This window comes from Anas platyrhynchos, chromosome 18 (genome assembly GCF_047663525.1).
Source record: "Anas platyrhynchos isolate ZD024472 breed Pekin duck chromosome 18, IASCAAS_PekinDuck_T2T, whole genome shotgun sequence".
Lineage (NCBI taxonomy): Eukaryota > Metazoa > Chordata > Aves > Anseriformes > Anatidae > Anas > Anas platyrhynchos.
This window is the reverse complement of record NC_092604.1, coordinates 9,226,015-9,242,557: the sequence shown is the minus strand read 5'-3', so window position 1 is coordinate 9,242,557 and position 16,543 is coordinate 9,226,015. Positions and strand designations below refer to the sequence as shown.

Here is a 16,543-nt window from a genome sequence, read left to right as displayed (position 1 = left end):
CGGCTCTCAGGGCCTACCCGCAGCGCCCCCCCCCCCCCCCATACCCATCAGATCCCTTCAGGCTCGGGGCTGCAGCGCCCCACATGGAGCTTGGGGGGTTGGGACACGGGGGGGCACCGCTGGGGGCGTTTTGGGGCCATGTTTCGGCAGACACAAAGCAGGGCACCCGCAGAAAGCTGCCCCTCCATGGGCTCGCACAGTTTGGGGTGCTTCTGGCAGGGCCGGGGCTGCAGCTGGAGGGTTTTTTTTAGTTAACGCTCGTCCTAATGCATGCTTGCACTCAGTGGTGTCATGGTTTCACAGAGGGTTGTGGCTGAAAACACACGCTTAAAAAAAAATATATACAAAGGAGTTATTTTATTAAACCACCTAGTTACAAAAAAAAAAAGAAATGGAATGGAAGAAAGAGAAGAGGAAGTAAACCAAAACTCGCGCCCGAAGAAACAAGACGGTACAGCGGGACACTGGGGAAGCTCTGCTCTGCTGTTCTGAACGCAGCAGCCCCGCGGCCATCACGGCTCCCCCCAACCCCTCGGGCTGCACACTCAGAGCCACCTCATAACCACAGAGGGCACGAGTGCCCAGCTGCCCAACAAAGCACCAAAATCGCTTCTTTGGAAGGAAACTGTAACTGAGTCACCCCCCCCTGCTCCACACACCTCAGTTGGCTGAAGGATTAATTAAAGAAACGATCACCAACGTGAATGCAAGCTGTACGCTAGCTCACGCTACATTGATTGAAAGCTGCTGTGTAAATTGTGGAACAGGGAATCAGACTAACAGGAGGGTGCTCCTGCTTCTATCTATAGCTGTAAACGAGTCCCAGCATGTAATACCTGTCTGATTCTCAGTTTGCCCTTTTCTTTCCAAAAGGCAGAATACTGCTCGTCAACACAGGCCTCCCAGAGAGCCTCCTCCCAAAGGGTTCCCAGCAAAAAGTTCAAGTTTGTGAAGCATTTCGACAGTGAAGAATGCTGAGTAAAAATACTGTAAGATTCTTAGGTTTCTGTTCTAAGTAGAACAGAAGTTGTCTGATGGCATCCTGAGAAAGCTTTAAAGCAGCCAGAATGTCAGGAACCATGGGAATAGCATAAAGCTCCCAAAACACTCACCACTCCCAGATTTGGCTTGAGTTTCTTAGCCCTAAGAAGTTCAGCTCCCAGCACTCTACCATGTACTTACTGTGAGATTCACATGGAAATAAATTCTGGATTTCTAACGAACTCTACACGTTAACTGTCACGGAAAAGCAAACCTAACTCTAATTTGTTAGAACAATCAGCTTGGAACTTACTTAGCATTTCTCTTAAGCGCGAGGAACACCCGTGGCAGTGTCCCAGGCACGGAGAAAGCACTGTGGCTGTCCAGCAAGCAAAATCCTGCAGACACAGCCCCAGTGCATTCTCCTGACAGCAGGAGATGCTCGCTCAGTACAGCAGGTTGAAGACTTCCAGCAGCTCAGCGCCACCAGGAAGAACGTGGTCAGCAGCAAAGAATCCTCTTCAGGAGTGCTCCGTCGGGCCCGCCCCATGCCCGTTCACGTGAGGGTGCGATGGGGTCGAGCTCTGAGAGGTAGCAACGCTCTGCTCTGCTGTGGCAGTTGTCAGAGGCATGGAGAGGCTTTCGGGGGACAGCGTGGCAAAATCTTGTCTCCAGTAGGCTTCGCACAGCGGTAGGTCATTGCTGTCACACAGACTGTAGCTTTCCAGAACAAACAACCCCCGTAAGGAGAGGCAGCAGGTGCAATAAGAAAGGAGGGGAGGGAGGAAAAGCAAGACAGAAGCAAAGCATTAAGAAAATGGCAAAAAAATGTTCATGGATGTAAGGTCTGCGTTCACAAATTCATCACAAGTCTCGTGGCACTGGCCTAAGACACCCCTCAGGGGCTGGTGTTGAATCCCACGGGCCTGGGAAGGATCGGGGAAATTCCAGAGACAAAGCTGTTGCTACAAACTGAAGCAGAGGTTCAGTTCTAATCCAGACACTACGAGTCCCTAGAAAGATCTGGGCTGAGGTTCTGATACTGCACAGTTGGGAGCTCTTGAGTGAGGCAAAGACCTCATCCGTACTCCCTTCTTGTGGGAGTTTGATTACAACCTACATGAGAGAAAAAAATCAACCATGCTCTAAATTTAGTGTCTATTTGCCTCCTTTCCCCTTCAGTAAAGTGCTCCACAGAAGGTCTGCATCCTCTTTTGAAGCTTCCCAACCTATAAAGTGCTGTCAGCTTCTACAGGTTTCAGCAGTACTGGAGGTAACAGTTCTTACAAAGCAACTTGCTGGATTTAACCACTAGGCTACAGAGTCAGATCAATCAGCAGCATGGGAGAGTAAGCAACCAGCTAATTCTTGCCTGTGCTACAAGGAAAACACGACGCGGAAGGGCAAAACTAAAAAATAAAGTGATGGAAGAAACTGGAACAAAAACAAGAAAAATTCCAAAGAGAGGAAGGAGCTGCACACACAAGAGACACCCAAGACAAAGTGAGTGCTGGAGCAAAAAGCAGCTTGCGATCAGAGTAAAACAAACCCAGTGGGTCCAGTGATTTTGTCGTTGTAGCTTTATTTACATTTTTAATGTATGGACTTGAATAGATGCTTTGGGAAATAGTTTAAGTGCAGAAATACGAGACACTTCAAATTGCACAAACATGAAACATGTTGAGGTCTAAGTCCACACTCAAGACAGCTCCTGTGATCTCAGAGGAGGGAGCAATGGAACATAAACACAAGTTTTGGGTTTAGGATGGCAGAAGGCAAGCTGGACTTGGAGTTACTGCTTTGAAGAATAAGCACACAAAGCACTAGTTGCAAGCACCTAACATTTGAGCTTTTTTCTGGCAGCTTCACCCAGCTGCAGTAGAAGTGGGGAGGGAGTGGATACGGGTTTTATACCCAGGGCCTTTGTTAAACCCCTCGAAAGATTCCTATTGCTGGAGCAGGCTCCCCCTGCCCTCGAGTCCCCAGCACAAAGCAGCTCTGGGTTCACTCAGTGAAAACCCGTGGGACCGACCCAGAGCTCCAGTCCCTTTTCTGTCAGTCTCAAACCCCAAGCCGTGGTTTCCAAGGAGAACCCAGCCACGGCATCCACCACACCTGTCCTGGCAGGTCAGTTTCTAAGAACATTTTAGCTGCGTCCGTGTGTAGCTGCTTCTGCTGCTGCCCCAGATCGAACAGCTCCCAAAACCTAACCTCTCACATCCCACTCCTTGAAAGGCGAGTGGAAGAGCAGCAGCTGCACGGCCCGCAGCAGCACCACCTAAAGTCCTATCCTGGCCTTTGGCTGAAGGTTTCTTAGTGTTTGAAAGAGACTTCACTGTTCTCCCTGGGGCACACAGCCAGGTCTGTGCACGAAGGAACAGCTCCAGGAAACTGCTCAAACACAGGGACTAAAAGCAGAGCCCCCCTCAGAGCTATCTTCTCAGCTTCAGTCTCATCGACCTGCTTGCAGGTCCTCTCACCAAATCCCCCGTGTGGACAGGAAAAGCTTCGCAAGGAAGCCCAACCCTACAGCCCAGGCACATCCTGCTGGGTACTGGCTGTGGTGCAAGGGGCTGCCTCTCAGTGCTATTAGCATAAAAAAAAAGGCAGTGACAATTGCTGGGCAGGACATGCTCCCTCTAACACCTCTAACAGGCCTTTCACAGCTGTTAGGAAACTCACTTTTCTACAGCTTTCCCTGGGGGGACAACCTAAAATGAACTCACCGCTGAACTTCAGGGTAACCGGGGCACTGGAGAACAGTTTGGCAGGACTGCTGCATGGAACCCACATCCTGTCCTCAGAGGGCTGTGCACCTCTTTACACATCCTGTGGGATCAAGCCCCGGGAGAAAGTAACGGAGTACAGATGAGAAACCCCAGCCGGGCTCCCAGGTCAGCACAGAAAAACGTCCTGTTGGTGGGCAGGCCAGCTTTTACATTCACAGCCATTTCAACATGATTAGAACACCCTACGGCTATGTGACATAACAAAAATGTTTTCCCACATCAGGCAATAAAATGTCATTAAAAATATCTTAATATTATAATTATAAAAGGTCTTTGAATAAATCACTGTTTCTGTATTTACACACACAATTTCTTTGGTGCAGAAAAAGGCAGGAAAGAGCACAAGAAGGGAGTTAAGCGCTAAAAGCAATGATTAAGTGCTATATGATACGAGGTTTCAGTGGAGGGATCATAGCTCTGTACACTAGCCAAGCTTCCTCACCTCACAACCACTCTTACAAGAAAGAACGTGAAGGCAGATCCATTTAGTGTACCAGGAAAGAGAACCATTTGTGTTTAGATGTTAGCTCTGTTACAAAGGGTTGCTTTACACGGCACCTTGTGCCAGGCAGGTTAAGAGACCACGCCAGCATGGTCAGAACCCCCTAGCCCAAGAAGGAAAACTGACACACAGCCGGGGCAGCCTGGTGACAGTGAAGGAGAAGCTCCTCTGGCACACGAGGCACTGCCATCCCACACTGGGTCACCCTGGTGCAGCCCACGCTGTGCTGTGTGCAGTCTGTGTAGTGGATACGTCCCTGACCCATTAGGGCCAGGAGTAGTGCTTAGGGTTGTGATCATCACTCTTCCTTTCCGAGACGTTTCTAGGACCCCTTGCCACCTCTCCCAAAAACTGAGTAAAGTTTGAAAACCAACTCTAAACTTTACCTCGAGTTTTCTTAAAGCGTTGTAGCAGTTTCTAAACTATGTCGTATCATTTTAGTGTTAAAATATTTATATTACCCATAAACAATGGCCTAACTTCCAAAGGTACTGAGCAATTACGGTTTTAGTTAACTTATCTGGGGTTATAGACACTGAGAATTTTTAGAAAGAGGGAAGAGACAAAAATGGAAAACCTGGACATGAAAATTTTGTGTAAGATTTAGAAAAGTTTTTGTTTAGAATTCACACCACTATTGCACTGATTTCACTTAGTTTGGGCAGTGCAGCCAACATAATCAGGTTCTCATTTGTTTTCTTCTGCTTTCATTTACAAGTGCTGGAGTGCATGACAAAAAAAATTAAAAAAATAAAGTGCCTAAATTCTCTAAAATCTGTTTTCTAAGTAAAAGTGTTTTTAAAATCTTAAAAATTCCAGAAACAAACGAGTTATAAATCTTTCCTAAAAAAATCCTATCACAATACTTCATAATTCAATGAAACTGAGCATGTCTTTTTTGCTCATTTCCTCAACAGGACTCCAGGCAACTGGAGCAGCGGACTACAAGAGAAAAGGCACATTGTGTTACCAGGTCACTTGTGAAAGAACTCACCACAAGGATGGGGGATGTACTAATCTCATCTAACATTAGGACCCAGCTCAGCAAGCTAGGCTCTCTAGGGAGATAAAAGTTCCTACAGAGAGAGATAGAAGTTCCTACAGAGGGATGTTGAGACAGAAGCCTATGTCCCCCAAGGAAATTCATCTCCATTTACAATGATTGCAAAGGATCCTATGCAAATTATCTGTCAAATCTAGCCAACTGAAGTAGGCACCTAGATGCTGTGAATATCTCCTTCATCAAGACATTTATACCCTGTAGGATATCTGCAAGGAAGTGGCAGTTGTTTTGAGCTGCTGAGAGTCTGACTGAATTATAAATAGGAATAAAATTCTGTTGGGAACATTCTCAAGACCTATAAGCTAAGGACTATTTGTTTGTCTGGACAAACTCCCCCAGAAGGGGTGGAGTCACTAAGGAGAAGTCCACTGCCCTATTTGTACCTGGAAGAGTAATATTCTTCTTCTAGCTCGTACAGGTCAATGGAGATCTCATCCCGTAGTGCAATCAACTTCTTGTCACATTCCTCCTGCAAGCTCCTCAGCTGCTGGTTGCGCTGGTTGATAGCTTCATTCACAGAGGGGAAATCATTGAGGATCAAGAACTGCTTCAGGTCAGACACAAGTTTCATCAGGGACTCACCAGCTCGGACCTCATAGCAGAGAGAGAAACCACGTAGCATTAGTATATTGAAGCAGTGCTTCATTCCAATTCTAGAACAAGGTCTCCCGAGTTACTCTGGCAGCTCAAGCCCCAGTTAAGATGAAGCTTCCACATTAGGTGAGGATTCTGACAGAAGCCTGTTGCTGACAACCCAGGCTACCAAGCTTTATCCCTAGGGAAAGGTTTTACCCCATAGACACCCCAAATATCAAGTTACTCTTTCAGCAGCAGTCCTCGTGAGTGCTATGAAGGCTGCTCTGAATGCAATAATGAACCAAGCCGCTCCTGAAGGATGCGCTGCCCAATTACTTGAGTATGAGAGTGCTACTTACAATGTTTGCAGCTCTGACGTGCATCTCGTAGTTATCTTGCTCACCCTGTGTTGCTCGAGAGACTTGAGTTTCGTCCTCAATCTAAGCAAAAAAAAAAAAGCACACAATTCCATCTTCACACACCAAAACCCTGAACACAACTCCCCCACACTGGAAGGAATTTGTTTCTACCCAGTTCAGCCTCCACCCGCAACCCCTGGGGGGCTGCCTTTGGGTCGCCCACTGCCCACCTCAGCCAGCCCACCCCGTCCCCTCAGGGGCTCCCCTCACTCAGCAGCCCCTCTGGGCTGCTCCAGGGGCAGGAGGGGGAACTGAGAGACACCCACCCTGAGAGGGGACCCTGCTCCCTCAGGGGAAAGGGGCTTTCAGAGGGGGAAAAGGGGTCCCTTGGGGGGGGAAAGGGGGACCCCCCGGGCTCTCCTCTCCCACCTTAGCAGTCTTGATGATCTCGGTGAAGTTGTCCATGATGGATTTGACATCATCCTTGAGGCGCTTGTTGTAGGACTGCAGCAGGGTCTCCTTGCTCTGCGGCAGCACCCGCTGCTGCGCCATGACAGAAAATCGCCCCCCCCACACCTCCTCCCGCCCTCACCCCCCCACCCCCGTCCTCTCGCGAGACTTCGCAGCGCGCAGAAATCCCGCGGCGCGCCCCGCCCCCCTCCTCTTCTCCTGCCTCCAAGATGGTGAGCGGGGGCCGGCGCGGGAATGGCGGGGGGGGGCCGCCGGGATCCGCCGCCATCCGCCCGCTGAGGAGGCGCCGCGGGTTCTCGGCAGCGCCGGGGGGATGTGGAAGGGGCTCGGGATGGGTTTGTGGTGGCGGATGGCGGGCGGCGGGGCCGAGGAGGCGAGCGGCGGAGCGGGGCGGCCCGGGTAGGCCGCAGCGGTTCTATGGCCGGAGGAGGCCGCTCCCGGCTGGGGGGAGCCTCGTTAAGGTTTTAAAACTCCCAGAAGCTTTGGGCATGTGAGGAGTGAGGCATCTTGCCTGGCTGGCTGACTGGAAATAGGTATTTTCGAGGTGGGCTGTAAGCTGTTAAAGTGCACCACGTAGTTCAGGCAAAAAAAGGAAAATGTGTTTATTTTCTATTTGCAGCCGAAGGGAAAGAAGGCCAAGGGTAAGAAGGTGGCACCGGCCCCTGCTGTAGTCAAGAAGCAGGAGGCCAAGAAGGTCGTCAATCCCCTCTTTGAGAAGAGGCCCAAGAACTTTGGCATCGGTGAGTAAGGGGAGACTTTTTGGCTACTCCAAAAATAGTTTTTTTTTTTTTTTTTTTTTTTTTTAATAAACAAGCATGTAAATAATGCAGGATTATAATAAAACTGCAGAGTTTTACAGGCAGTTGCTTTACTACCATCAGTAGTAGTATTTTAGTGGTAATATTTCACTAGATATTTGGAGGTGTCTGTGGATAACTTGCTAGATTTTCCATGCTGCAAAGATGCATTACATCTTCCTGTTGTGGTGCATCTTGCCCATTTACATGAGATGTAGTCATTGAAGTCAGGTTTACGTAGTACCATTTTTATATTGTGTGCAGATGATGTAAAAAAACATTTGTTATCTGAATGGTTGTGCTGACATACATAACCACCAAGATCGCTGATGCACTCCTGCCTGTTCCACGCTGCTGCTGTGTGATGTGGGAATGGCTGTGAGTGAAGTCTGTATTTCTAGGACAGGATATCCAGCCTAAGCGTGATCTCACACGCTTTGTGAAATGGCCCCGCTACATCAGACTCCAGCGCCAGAGGTCCATTCTGTACAAGCGCTTGAAGGTGCCTCCTGCAATTAACCAGTTCACTCAGGCGTTGGACCGCCAAACAGGTAAGGGTGTGCCCCACAAAATTCTCTTGACTTAGGTCTTCAGTGGGTTGCGTGTCAGGAAAGAAACCAAAATAAGACTTAGAGGTAATCTGCAGCATTGCTGGAAGCACTTCAGGGAGGCTTTAATGACTGTGATAATGGGAACAACAAGCTGCCTTACGAATTTGCTAACCAAAATTTTGTGGCTGCTAAGTGCTTTGAAAAGGGAGTAGAAAATACCAGAGCTCCTACTTAGGGATGCTAACCCAGAATTGTTTTAACTGTGTTTCAATTGGAGACTGTTCTTCTAGCTTGATGGAGAACATGTAGGGTTCTTTGACTGTCAGATAAGTTGAGAAATCTTTCTCATTGCAGGCTTTGGAGGGAAAGCTAACATCCTGCAGGCTGATTTGATACATATGGGGGGAAAGGTACTTCAGGGGCTTCTGTGCATGAGTGAATAGTCTTTCAGGTGATAGTGTCAATGCAAGAAACTATAAACAAAACCCTTGTAGATGTTGCCAACAAGTGGCTTTCAGAGGAAGGTGCACCACCTTTAACTGTAGTTACTGTGAGTTGCAGGCTCTTTCTCAGCCAAGCAGTAAAGGAGCTCTTGTTGCCAGTAAAGATGCCCAGAGGTAAATACGGGCTCTGGAGGCACTCTGCTAGCTCTGCCCCGCATTGTGCAGGTGATGCTAACTTGCTATCTAAATACACTTTGATGACAACCACCAAGATCGCTGATGCACTTGAGTCCTTTGAATGTAACGCAGAAATTTTCAGGTGACACAGCTAACTAGTCTGTGTTCTCTTCCAGCTACGCAGCTTCTGAAGCTGGCGCACAAATACAGGCCAGAAACTAAGCAAGAGAAGAAGCAGAGGCTGCTGGCTCGTGCTGAGCAGAAAGCTGCAGGAAAGGGAGATACTCCAACTAAGAGGCCACCAGTTCTCCGGGCAGGTAAGTGTACACGAACTTGCCTATTCACATATGTGGGAATGGGGGTGCCTTCTGCTGCAGCCATACAGAATTGGACATGCTATGGCAATGATGTGTGAATTTCTTCACCTGAACTCAAAGTGAAGAGCAAAATAGACGAGCTTTTTAACCCTGAGCTTTAGCAAATTGTCCAAGGAACGGCTTCTCTGTTACTGAAAGGATGTGGAAGTGTTCACAATTTTCACAGTGGTGTGCTATAGAAACAGCACGTTGTATGAAGCTTATAGGAAAGCCCAGACAAAAGACTGACCTAAAACATTTCTGACTTGTTTTTCAGGTGTTAACACTGTCACAACTCTGGTAGAGAACAAGAAGGCGCAGCTTGTAGTGATTGCCCATGATGTGGACCCCATTGAGGTAAGCATCCCCAGTAGTACAAGGTAGAGCCTGCCTGTGTAATTTAAGCTGAGGTCAGAACTGGATTTGGGGTGAGAATGCATTTTGGGATGAACAGATTTTGTGTTAAACACAGCAAAACTTGTTTACCAGAAGTGGAGTGCTTAGGCATGTTCTACGTTGTCATGTTATTAAGCTGAGGCTTGGCCCTTGCGATGATGTATGAATTTCTTCACCTGAATCAATGCTGAAGAGCAAAAACGAGCTTTTTAACACTGAGCAATTGCCACAGCCCAGGCCAACTGAGAGGATAAAAAGCTGTTCTCCTTCAGTGATAAAGCACTCTGTCTCTTTCCAGCTGGTGGTCTTCCTGCCGGCTCTGTGCCGCAAGATGGGAGTGCCATACTGCATAATCAAGAGCAAGGCCAGACTGGGGCGACTGGTCCACAGGAAAACTTGTACCTGCGTTGCTTTCACCCAAGTTAACCCGTAAGTATTCTGTGTGCTGACTTGATGCTCTGCAGTGGAGAAAAGAAACTGCCCATAAACACGGACTACAGGGCAGACAGATACCAGACTTAAGTTTCTCTAGTTTAAAAAAGGAAAACTGAAAAAACAGCTTGCATAACTACCTCTCCAATACCTAATGTAGAGGACATTTTGTATGTAGCAGTCTGTCAGATGCTGAAGCTATACATCACTTTGGTTTACTAAAGTGGATGGCTTACTCTTAACTGAGATCTGTAAATAGAATTACAACCTAAGCATTGAGAGTTCTTACAGCTTTGATGGCTTGAGCGTTTAACCTTTTGTAAATGATGCTATGCTTAACCTGAAAAACGTTGGTATTACAAGCTGTTTAATTCTGAGACAAAAGACTTAGAGAAGACATTAAATTGATGCTGCATAGGAATTTAACCTGTCACCAACAGGGAGGATAAGGGAGCCCTTGCAAAGCTGGTTGAAGCTGTCAAGACCAACTACAATGACAGATACGATGAGGTAAGATTCTCTGTTACCAGCCTTGTCTTCCAGTTCATACTGTTAACATCCCCAACAGCTTCCCAGTGAAATGCAAATGACTGTTTCCGAGTGAGATCAGTGTAGAGCCTGTTGGGTGTGATGTATCTAGATTTTTTTAATGATGTATCCAGATTCTTTCTTGAGGGTGGGGTAGAAGATGAACACTGTCACCAAGTTAAAAGCAAATGCAATTAACACAGGGTAAGGAGTATTGAGATGTCAACAACTTCAGCTAGACTTGATTCCATTCCTGAAGTCCAGAAATTATGTGATGGTGGGGAAAGATTTTTCAACTGTCAAGTCTTTGTGCTGCCCCCATGGTGTAGTTTGCTGCCTTAAATTTGTAAGAGTTCCTAATCATGGGAGCTCTTCCCCTTGTGCGTGAAGGAGTGGAATTAAGCAAGTCAGTTGAGTGATGAAGTATGAGATTGTATGAGGTATCTTAACTTGTTCTCACTTCTTTGCAGATCCGTCGTCACTGGGGTGGTAACGTCTTGGGGCCAAAGTCAGTGGCTCGCATTGCCAAGCTTGAAAAAGCAAAGGCCAAAGAGCTGGCTACTAAGCTGGGCTGAAGATGTACTGGACTGCTACCATGGTTTCTGTACATAAAAAGAATAAACCCCCAGATGAAGTTTCAGTGGTTTCTATTAATGAGAGAGAGGGTTTGAGACAGTGGGTTGCATGTGATCACTGCCTGACTTCTCCATTTGCCTGCAAGCAGATGATTGAATAGCACTGCAGAGTGGCATGCAGCAGGTTATTCGCTTAGAGCACTGCTGTGATGATCAGAAAAATCAAATGGGCTGGGCTACTTCTGGCTTAAGCCTAGCTTAATTATGTAAACATCTGAGTTGGAAATAGATCTAGATCATCAATACCGCCTGGACTAAGTTACTGTATGGATTTGGTAAAGACATGTTTATGCTGGGAGTTATAGCACTTTACCAGGCCAAGCAGATTATTAAGACCTCCTAAAGAGGTCTTAATAATGTCTCTTGCAGTGCAATACTGGTCAGTGAAGGTGTGCCGTAGTGGTGGGACAAGCATCTGAACAAACTTGTCTTTCTGTGCTTTCCTGACTAACCTGGTCCTGTGGTTTTCTGGGAGGCTAACAAGCTTGGCAAGGCTCCAGCCCACTATGAGGGAATTTCTTTATTTCTGCTAGCTCTTAGGTCCTTGTTGGCTGTTAAGATACAAGATACACATTGCAAGTCAAAAGAAAGACACCTGTAGGCCCTTTTATTTATACTGATGCAGCTGCAGTGCATCAGTCCTGACTTCACTAATGACTAGTCAGTGCAAAGGAAGCATAAATTACAAACAAAGAAATTAGAAAATCCATTGCCATCATTTGTTTGCACTGAACATTACAAATATGGCAGTGGAGAAGTTGTGTAGCTTGTGACCAACCACTGCCCAACCCCAATAGAAAAATAAATACTTGAGATTCCTAGAAAGCTGATTCAAGCAGGAGGCTTAACAGCCACTTCCAAGTCTGAAGTTCAATGCTTCTGATCTGCGGCAGAAATCACTCTGGTAGGAGCACAGAACTTGCATCCGCTGCTTAAAGGCTAGTTGCAGCTTGCTAGCTGCACAAACTTAATGAACACGGTGTCCTGAGATTGGCTTCTTCAGGACTGACCAGGCTGCAGTCTTCTGTGAAAGTCTGGTTTTGACTGGTACAGGGGAGTAGCCCTTCCCCTCACAGAGGTATCTTTTGTATAAATTTTCTGTACCACAAGAATGAAGTTGCAGCACATAAACCATACCTGTGACAGAAAATAAAAAACATTTTCAAGATTGGCGATCCCTCCCTAAAAGTCAGCTGCAATTCAATGAAGAGCATTTACTTCAAACCGCCTCACAAATATTACTTAGGTTAAAACTAGGTTTGCAGCTGAAGGGCTCGCCCAGTTTCACTGCTGCAGAAGCAAAACACCAAACAAAAACAGCTCCCTTGCTTCCAGCAGAAAGCAGTTGAAACCTTTACGTGAAAAAAAGGTCAAACTGCTGACTGAGTAACTTACCAAGTAATGATGTACTGCATGTGCTCGTTTCTTAGGCTCACTCTTGTCTGGCCTCCAATGGGTCCCCCTGGGACTGTGCTTTCTGTAGGTAGAACAGTGCACAGTCAGATCTTTAGTCTTTGTGGTGTAGAGCAGCCCTTGCTGTTAGAAATTCAGCGTGTGTGGTATGGATCCCATGGATACCCACCCTACTTCCAGCCCTGGTGATCCCAAGATCCCAGCAAAGCCCAAGCTGGGAGGCACTCTGCCCCAGAGCACGTGGCTGGGGCCTGAGACCACTTCTCATAACATGCTACTGCTCACCTGTGCTGCCTGGCTGCCACCTTCAAAACAGTGAACTACAAAGGTGCAATACCTCTGGAAATGTCTCAGGGAAATATCTACCTGAACCAAAAAGGGGGAGACTGGTGGAAATTGGACACGGGGTTGAGTTTCTCTGTGACTTACTGAAATCTGCATCGATAAAGATGGGCTCAGCGCCAGTCACTTTTGCCATAGCCTGCAGGTCACGGTAGTGCCAGCGGTTCTTCTCTATGTTATTTTCAGGCACAAAAGGTTTCCGGGTTTCTGATAACCTCACTACCCCAGTGAGATCAATTTCATCTTCAATCTGAAGAGAAGTGCAGAGGAGAAAAAATGAATCTTTCAAGATTTATTTCACGTTTCAGCATGCTAAGTCCTGGTAGAAAAGTCACTTTCCTGGTGACTGGGGTCTGGTCATAAATCAGCAGGTTGTGCTGTACAGTGGGGAGTGGAAGGTATCATGCAAGACTTCCCTGTATCCCTCTTACCTGTCCCTTCAGCCTGGTCTCTGGCTTCAGCTTCTTTTTGGGCACAAATCCTCGGTTGACTAAGATTGTGACCCTAGAGTTACACAGACAGGACAAACGTACCTCATGAATTATAAAGCAAATTCATTCTTGCTGCTGTCTACAACTAAGTACCAAAGAAAGAAACATCTGAGTGCATATTCTAAGGGAATTTAAATACAATTTGGAATCGAGCATCAAGCACCTAACAGACTGAGAGACGTGCCTTTTAAGGGAGAGGGAGAACTTTATATAAATCCAATCACCATCATCAGTCTCTGCAACTACCTGAAAGGACATTGCAGCGAGGAGGGTGTCAGTCTCTTTTCTCAGGTGCCAAGTGATAAGACACAAGAAAACAGTCTCAAATTGCACCAGGGGAAGTTTAGAGTGGATATTGGGAAGAATTTCTTCATGGAGAGGGTGACTGAGCATTGGAACAGGCTGCTCAGGGGAGTGATGGAGTCCCCACCCTAGGAGGTATTTAAGAAAGGTGATGATTCTACGATTCAGCTTTTCAAAACAGAAATGAGTTGTTCATAAGAACCATCACTTAACTTACCCTAGTTCTGTGCAGTAGAAAGGAGTAATGACATTTGCTCCATTTTCTGGGTGGGATGTCAGCTGCCTGGCTTCTCTGGCTTCTCGCTCAGGGTCCACAAGTGATCGTGGCAAAATATAAAGCTCCTTGGAGTGGTCAAAATGCCCTCGGACCTTTACAGGCCTGTACTCTAATTCCTTCAACTCCATAGGGCTGCACCGAATAAGATAAAAACAAAATCAGAGTTGTGATAGGCAAAGCACATTTGGGGGATTTTACCCCTAGGACCAGCTGCCAATTAGAAGCAGAAGACAGACGCCTTGTGGAATAAGCAGCTGACTATTTTATTACTATCACTGAGAATCAAATCAGGATGATCATGAGTATCCAAAAAGCAGTTCTTTTCCATGGGATCTGTAACCCAATACCACTTCAATGACACACACAGCTGATCAGCAGGTGGATGCACTGCAAACACATCAAGACAACAGGGAGAGATTCTTTCCCGTCCCAGACCATGAAATTGAACAACTGAACTATTTTGACTGTTTTGCCATATGGCCAAGCGACCCAAAAATTCTCTCATGTCTAACATAACTGCTCCACCCGTGGGGAAGGGCCTGCTATTGATCTAAGAATCCTTCCTGTAGGATTAACCCCTGTTCTGGGACATCACAAGCACCAGCTACCAAGCCCTCCTTCTTCAGCCTGAATTACATACCACATTCTCCCAGTGATTCAACCTTTTAACATGGCTTTGGAGTATGCCATAAGGAAGAGTTCAGTTACTCTGTTATCTAAAATAAGAGAATTTTAACATGTTGCCTGTCTTTCTCATTTGCTTGCACATCCCTATTCCCACTGCATTCCTTCGTTTTCATGCAGTTTAGTTTAGCATGAACCCATCAGTGCAGAGACCTTATCTGATATCCCCAGCATGCTGTCAGTGCTTGGTAGATAATAAACTATCTTGGCTTCCTTACTCTAATGTCAGAGGGATGGGCTCTGATGAAATTCTTGATGCCAGCTGTGCAATCAAATCTAATTTCCATTTTCTCCGCTGAACCTGAAAGTACACAAATACAAAAGTAACTATTGGCAGTACAGAGCAATGTAATGACCCCAGCAAGCTTTCATATCTGTTTCTTTGTCGTAAGTTTCCCCTCAGACCTGACCTGAAACAGGATAATTTGAGATATGAAGATGGAGGCTACTATCTTCATTTGGGGGAAATATTTATACTGTAAGTGTGAAAAACATGAATCTCTTTTAAAGACTTGCATTAACCTCACTAGTAGACACTCGGAAAATGGAAAAGTAAAATATCAGCAAATCTTTACCCTGCCTATGGTTTGAACTGGATAAACAGTCAAAGATGGAAAATCCTGACGCCCCTAAAGTGCTTAATTCTTGAAAAAAGTGAAATGTTTATTTGTACCTGCCATGTGCCAAGACAGAATGTAGTCAGAGGTACAAGGAGAAGGCCCCATTTGAGTATGACGTCCTCTCCAGATGCATCAGCAGCTGTTGTAGAGCTACGTGGCCTGGTGAACCTCAAGCAAACATCTGAAGAAAGCCAGAGTGCGGAATTAGACATGTACAGGAGAAAAAACACTGAATTCCCGAGGAAATGTCACCTTTTGGTATAAGGCTAAAAGATGACAGAGTCCCAGACAAATTCCTCCTTACCTTTAGTTTGCCGAATCCGACCAGAACCCGCTTTAGTTAGAGGATATCCAAAAAATGTTCTTCTGATCAAGCAGTTTGATACCTACATGAAATAAAAAAGATCCATTGTAGCATTTCTACTTTGGAAAAGTTACATCTAGATTATGCCAGTTGTCCCAATGACAGCACAGGATGTGGCTTGCTATTTGAGCAACAGCCGGTGAAACACTAAAGGCTGGGCTACAAGTTAAAAAGAAAAAAAGAATGAATATTTCAGTAACAGAGCAAAATAAATGATGGTTCCCCTTCCATCTGTGCCATCAGCAAACATACACAGCACTGTGGTTTGTTTCACATACATGCTGCTGGGCTCGAGTGGCGCAAGGCCAGCCGCACACCCAGCGTTTTGCAGCCGATTCCAGCCTTTTACCCCACTTCTCCCCGTGCTGCAGAGCCCGTCCCCACCCCGGGGGTCGCACCGGGGGCCACCCACCCACCCACCGACCACCAGAAGGGCGGCGGGGGCCGGGCCTCGCCTTGCCCCGTGCGAGTCCTCTCGGCGCCCCCGGGCTCCCCTCAGAGACCCCCCTGGGCTCTCCCTGTTCCTCTCAGCGCCCCCCCAGTTCCCCTCAGAGACCCCCCGGCTCCCCTCAGTACTCCCCTGGGTCCTCAGTGCCCCCCCGGACCCTCCCCGTTCCCCTCAGAGCCCCCCCGGCTCTCCTCAACGACCCTCTCGGGCCCTCCCCGTTCCCCTCAGCGCCCCCCCAGTTCCTCTCAGAGCCACCCCGGCTCCCCTCAGAGCCCCCCAGACCCTCCCCGTTCCCCTCAACGCCCCCCCGGTTTCCCTCAGCGTCCCCCCCCCGCTCCCCTCATTCCTCCCCCAAGCCCTCAGGGCTCCCCTCAGCACCCCCCATTCCCCTCAGCCCCCCCCCAGCCGCCCACCGCTGCCCGCCGCTCCCCCAGCAGCCGCCTCCCGGCTCTCAGCAGCCCCGCTCCCGCCGCCATGGCGGCGCCGCCGCCTCCAGCCCGGTTCCTCCTCGTCTCCCCTCCTCCCTCCGCTAATGGAGCCGCCTT

At 47.5% G+C, this 16,543-nt stretch overlaps 3 protein-coding genes and 4 non-coding genes across 10 annotated transcripts; 5 read left to right on the top strand and 2 right to left on the bottom strand.

The window, feature by feature from the left end:
• Positions 1-338: 338 nt before the first annotated feature.
• MED22 (mediator complex subunit 22) lies at positions 339-6,871 on the bottom strand. 3 transcript variants are annotated; one of them, XM_027470729.3, is made up of 4 exons: positions 6,700-6,871; positions 6,271-6,351; positions 5,719-5,927; positions 339-1,695 (listed from the first exon to the last, which is right to left on the bottom strand). In XM_027470729.3, exons 1-4 carry the CDS (start codon positions 6,820-6,822, stop codon positions 1,503-1,505), a joined length of 606 nt encoding a protein of 201 aa, XP_027326530.1. In that variant the 5' UTR covers positions 6,823-6,871; the 3' UTR covers positions 339-1,502. The 3 variants fall into 3 exon arrangements, with proteins under 3 accessions (XP_027326530.1, XP_027326528.1, XP_021123648.2); XM_027470727.3 differs by having other exon boundaries at positions 339-1,701; positions 6,700-6,869; XM_021267973.4 differs by lacking the exon at positions 339-1,695 and having other exon boundaries at positions 2,539-5,927; positions 6,700-6,869.
• On the top strand, positions 6,870-11,061 carry RPL7A (ribosomal protein L7a). 2 transcript variants are annotated; one of them, XM_027470725.3, is made up of 8 exons: positions 6,870-6,953; positions 7,361-7,481; positions 7,940-8,089; positions 8,886-9,026; positions 9,343-9,422; positions 9,760-9,890; positions 10,334-10,403; positions 10,892-11,061. In XM_027470725.3, exons 1-8 carry the CDS (start codon positions 6,951-6,953, stop codon positions 10,994-10,996), a joined length of 801 nt encoding a protein of 266 aa, XP_027326526.1. In that variant the 5' UTR covers positions 6,870-6,950; the 3' UTR covers positions 10,997-11,061. The 2 variants fall into 2 exon arrangements, with proteins under 2 accessions (XP_027326526.1, XP_071881503.1); XM_072025402.1 differs by having other exon boundaries at positions 6,945-7,076.
• On the top strand, positions 7,798-7,872 carry LOC113845506 (small nucleolar RNA SNORD24). The gene has a single exon (XR_003501097.1). It is a non-coding gene; the product is annotated as a small nucleolar RNA SNORD24 (small nucleolar RNA).
• Positions 8,753-8,816, top strand: LOC113845507 (small nucleolar RNA SNORD24). Its single transcript, XR_003501098.1, has one exon. It is a non-coding gene; the product is annotated as a small nucleolar RNA SNORD24 (small nucleolar RNA).
• Positions 9,109-9,185, top strand: LOC113845505 (small nucleolar RNA SNORD36). Its single transcript, XR_003501096.1, has one exon. It is a non-coding gene; the product is annotated as a small nucleolar RNA SNORD36 (small nucleolar RNA).
• Positions 9,612-9,685, top strand: LOC113845499 (small nucleolar RNA SNORD36). Its single transcript, XR_003501090.1, has one exon. It is a non-coding gene; the product is annotated as a small nucleolar RNA SNORD36 (small nucleolar RNA).
• Positions 11,062-11,636: 575 nt separating the features above from the next.
• SURF1 (SURF1 cytochrome c oxidase assembly factor) lies at positions 11,637-16,542 on the bottom strand. The gene is made up of 9 exons (XM_027470722.3): positions 16,412-16,542; positions 15,491-15,572; positions 15,240-15,367; positions 14,785-14,867; positions 13,823-14,014; positions 13,243-13,315; positions 12,899-13,061; positions 12,452-12,533; positions 11,637-12,193 (listed from the first exon to the last, which is right to left on the bottom strand). The coding sequence occupies exons 1-9, from the start codon at positions 16,472-16,474 to the stop codon at positions 12,127-12,129; spliced, it is 933 nt and encodes a 310-aa protein (XP_027326523.3). The 5' UTR covers positions 16,475-16,542; the 3' UTR covers positions 11,637-12,126.
• Position 16,543: the final 1 nt, after the last annotated feature.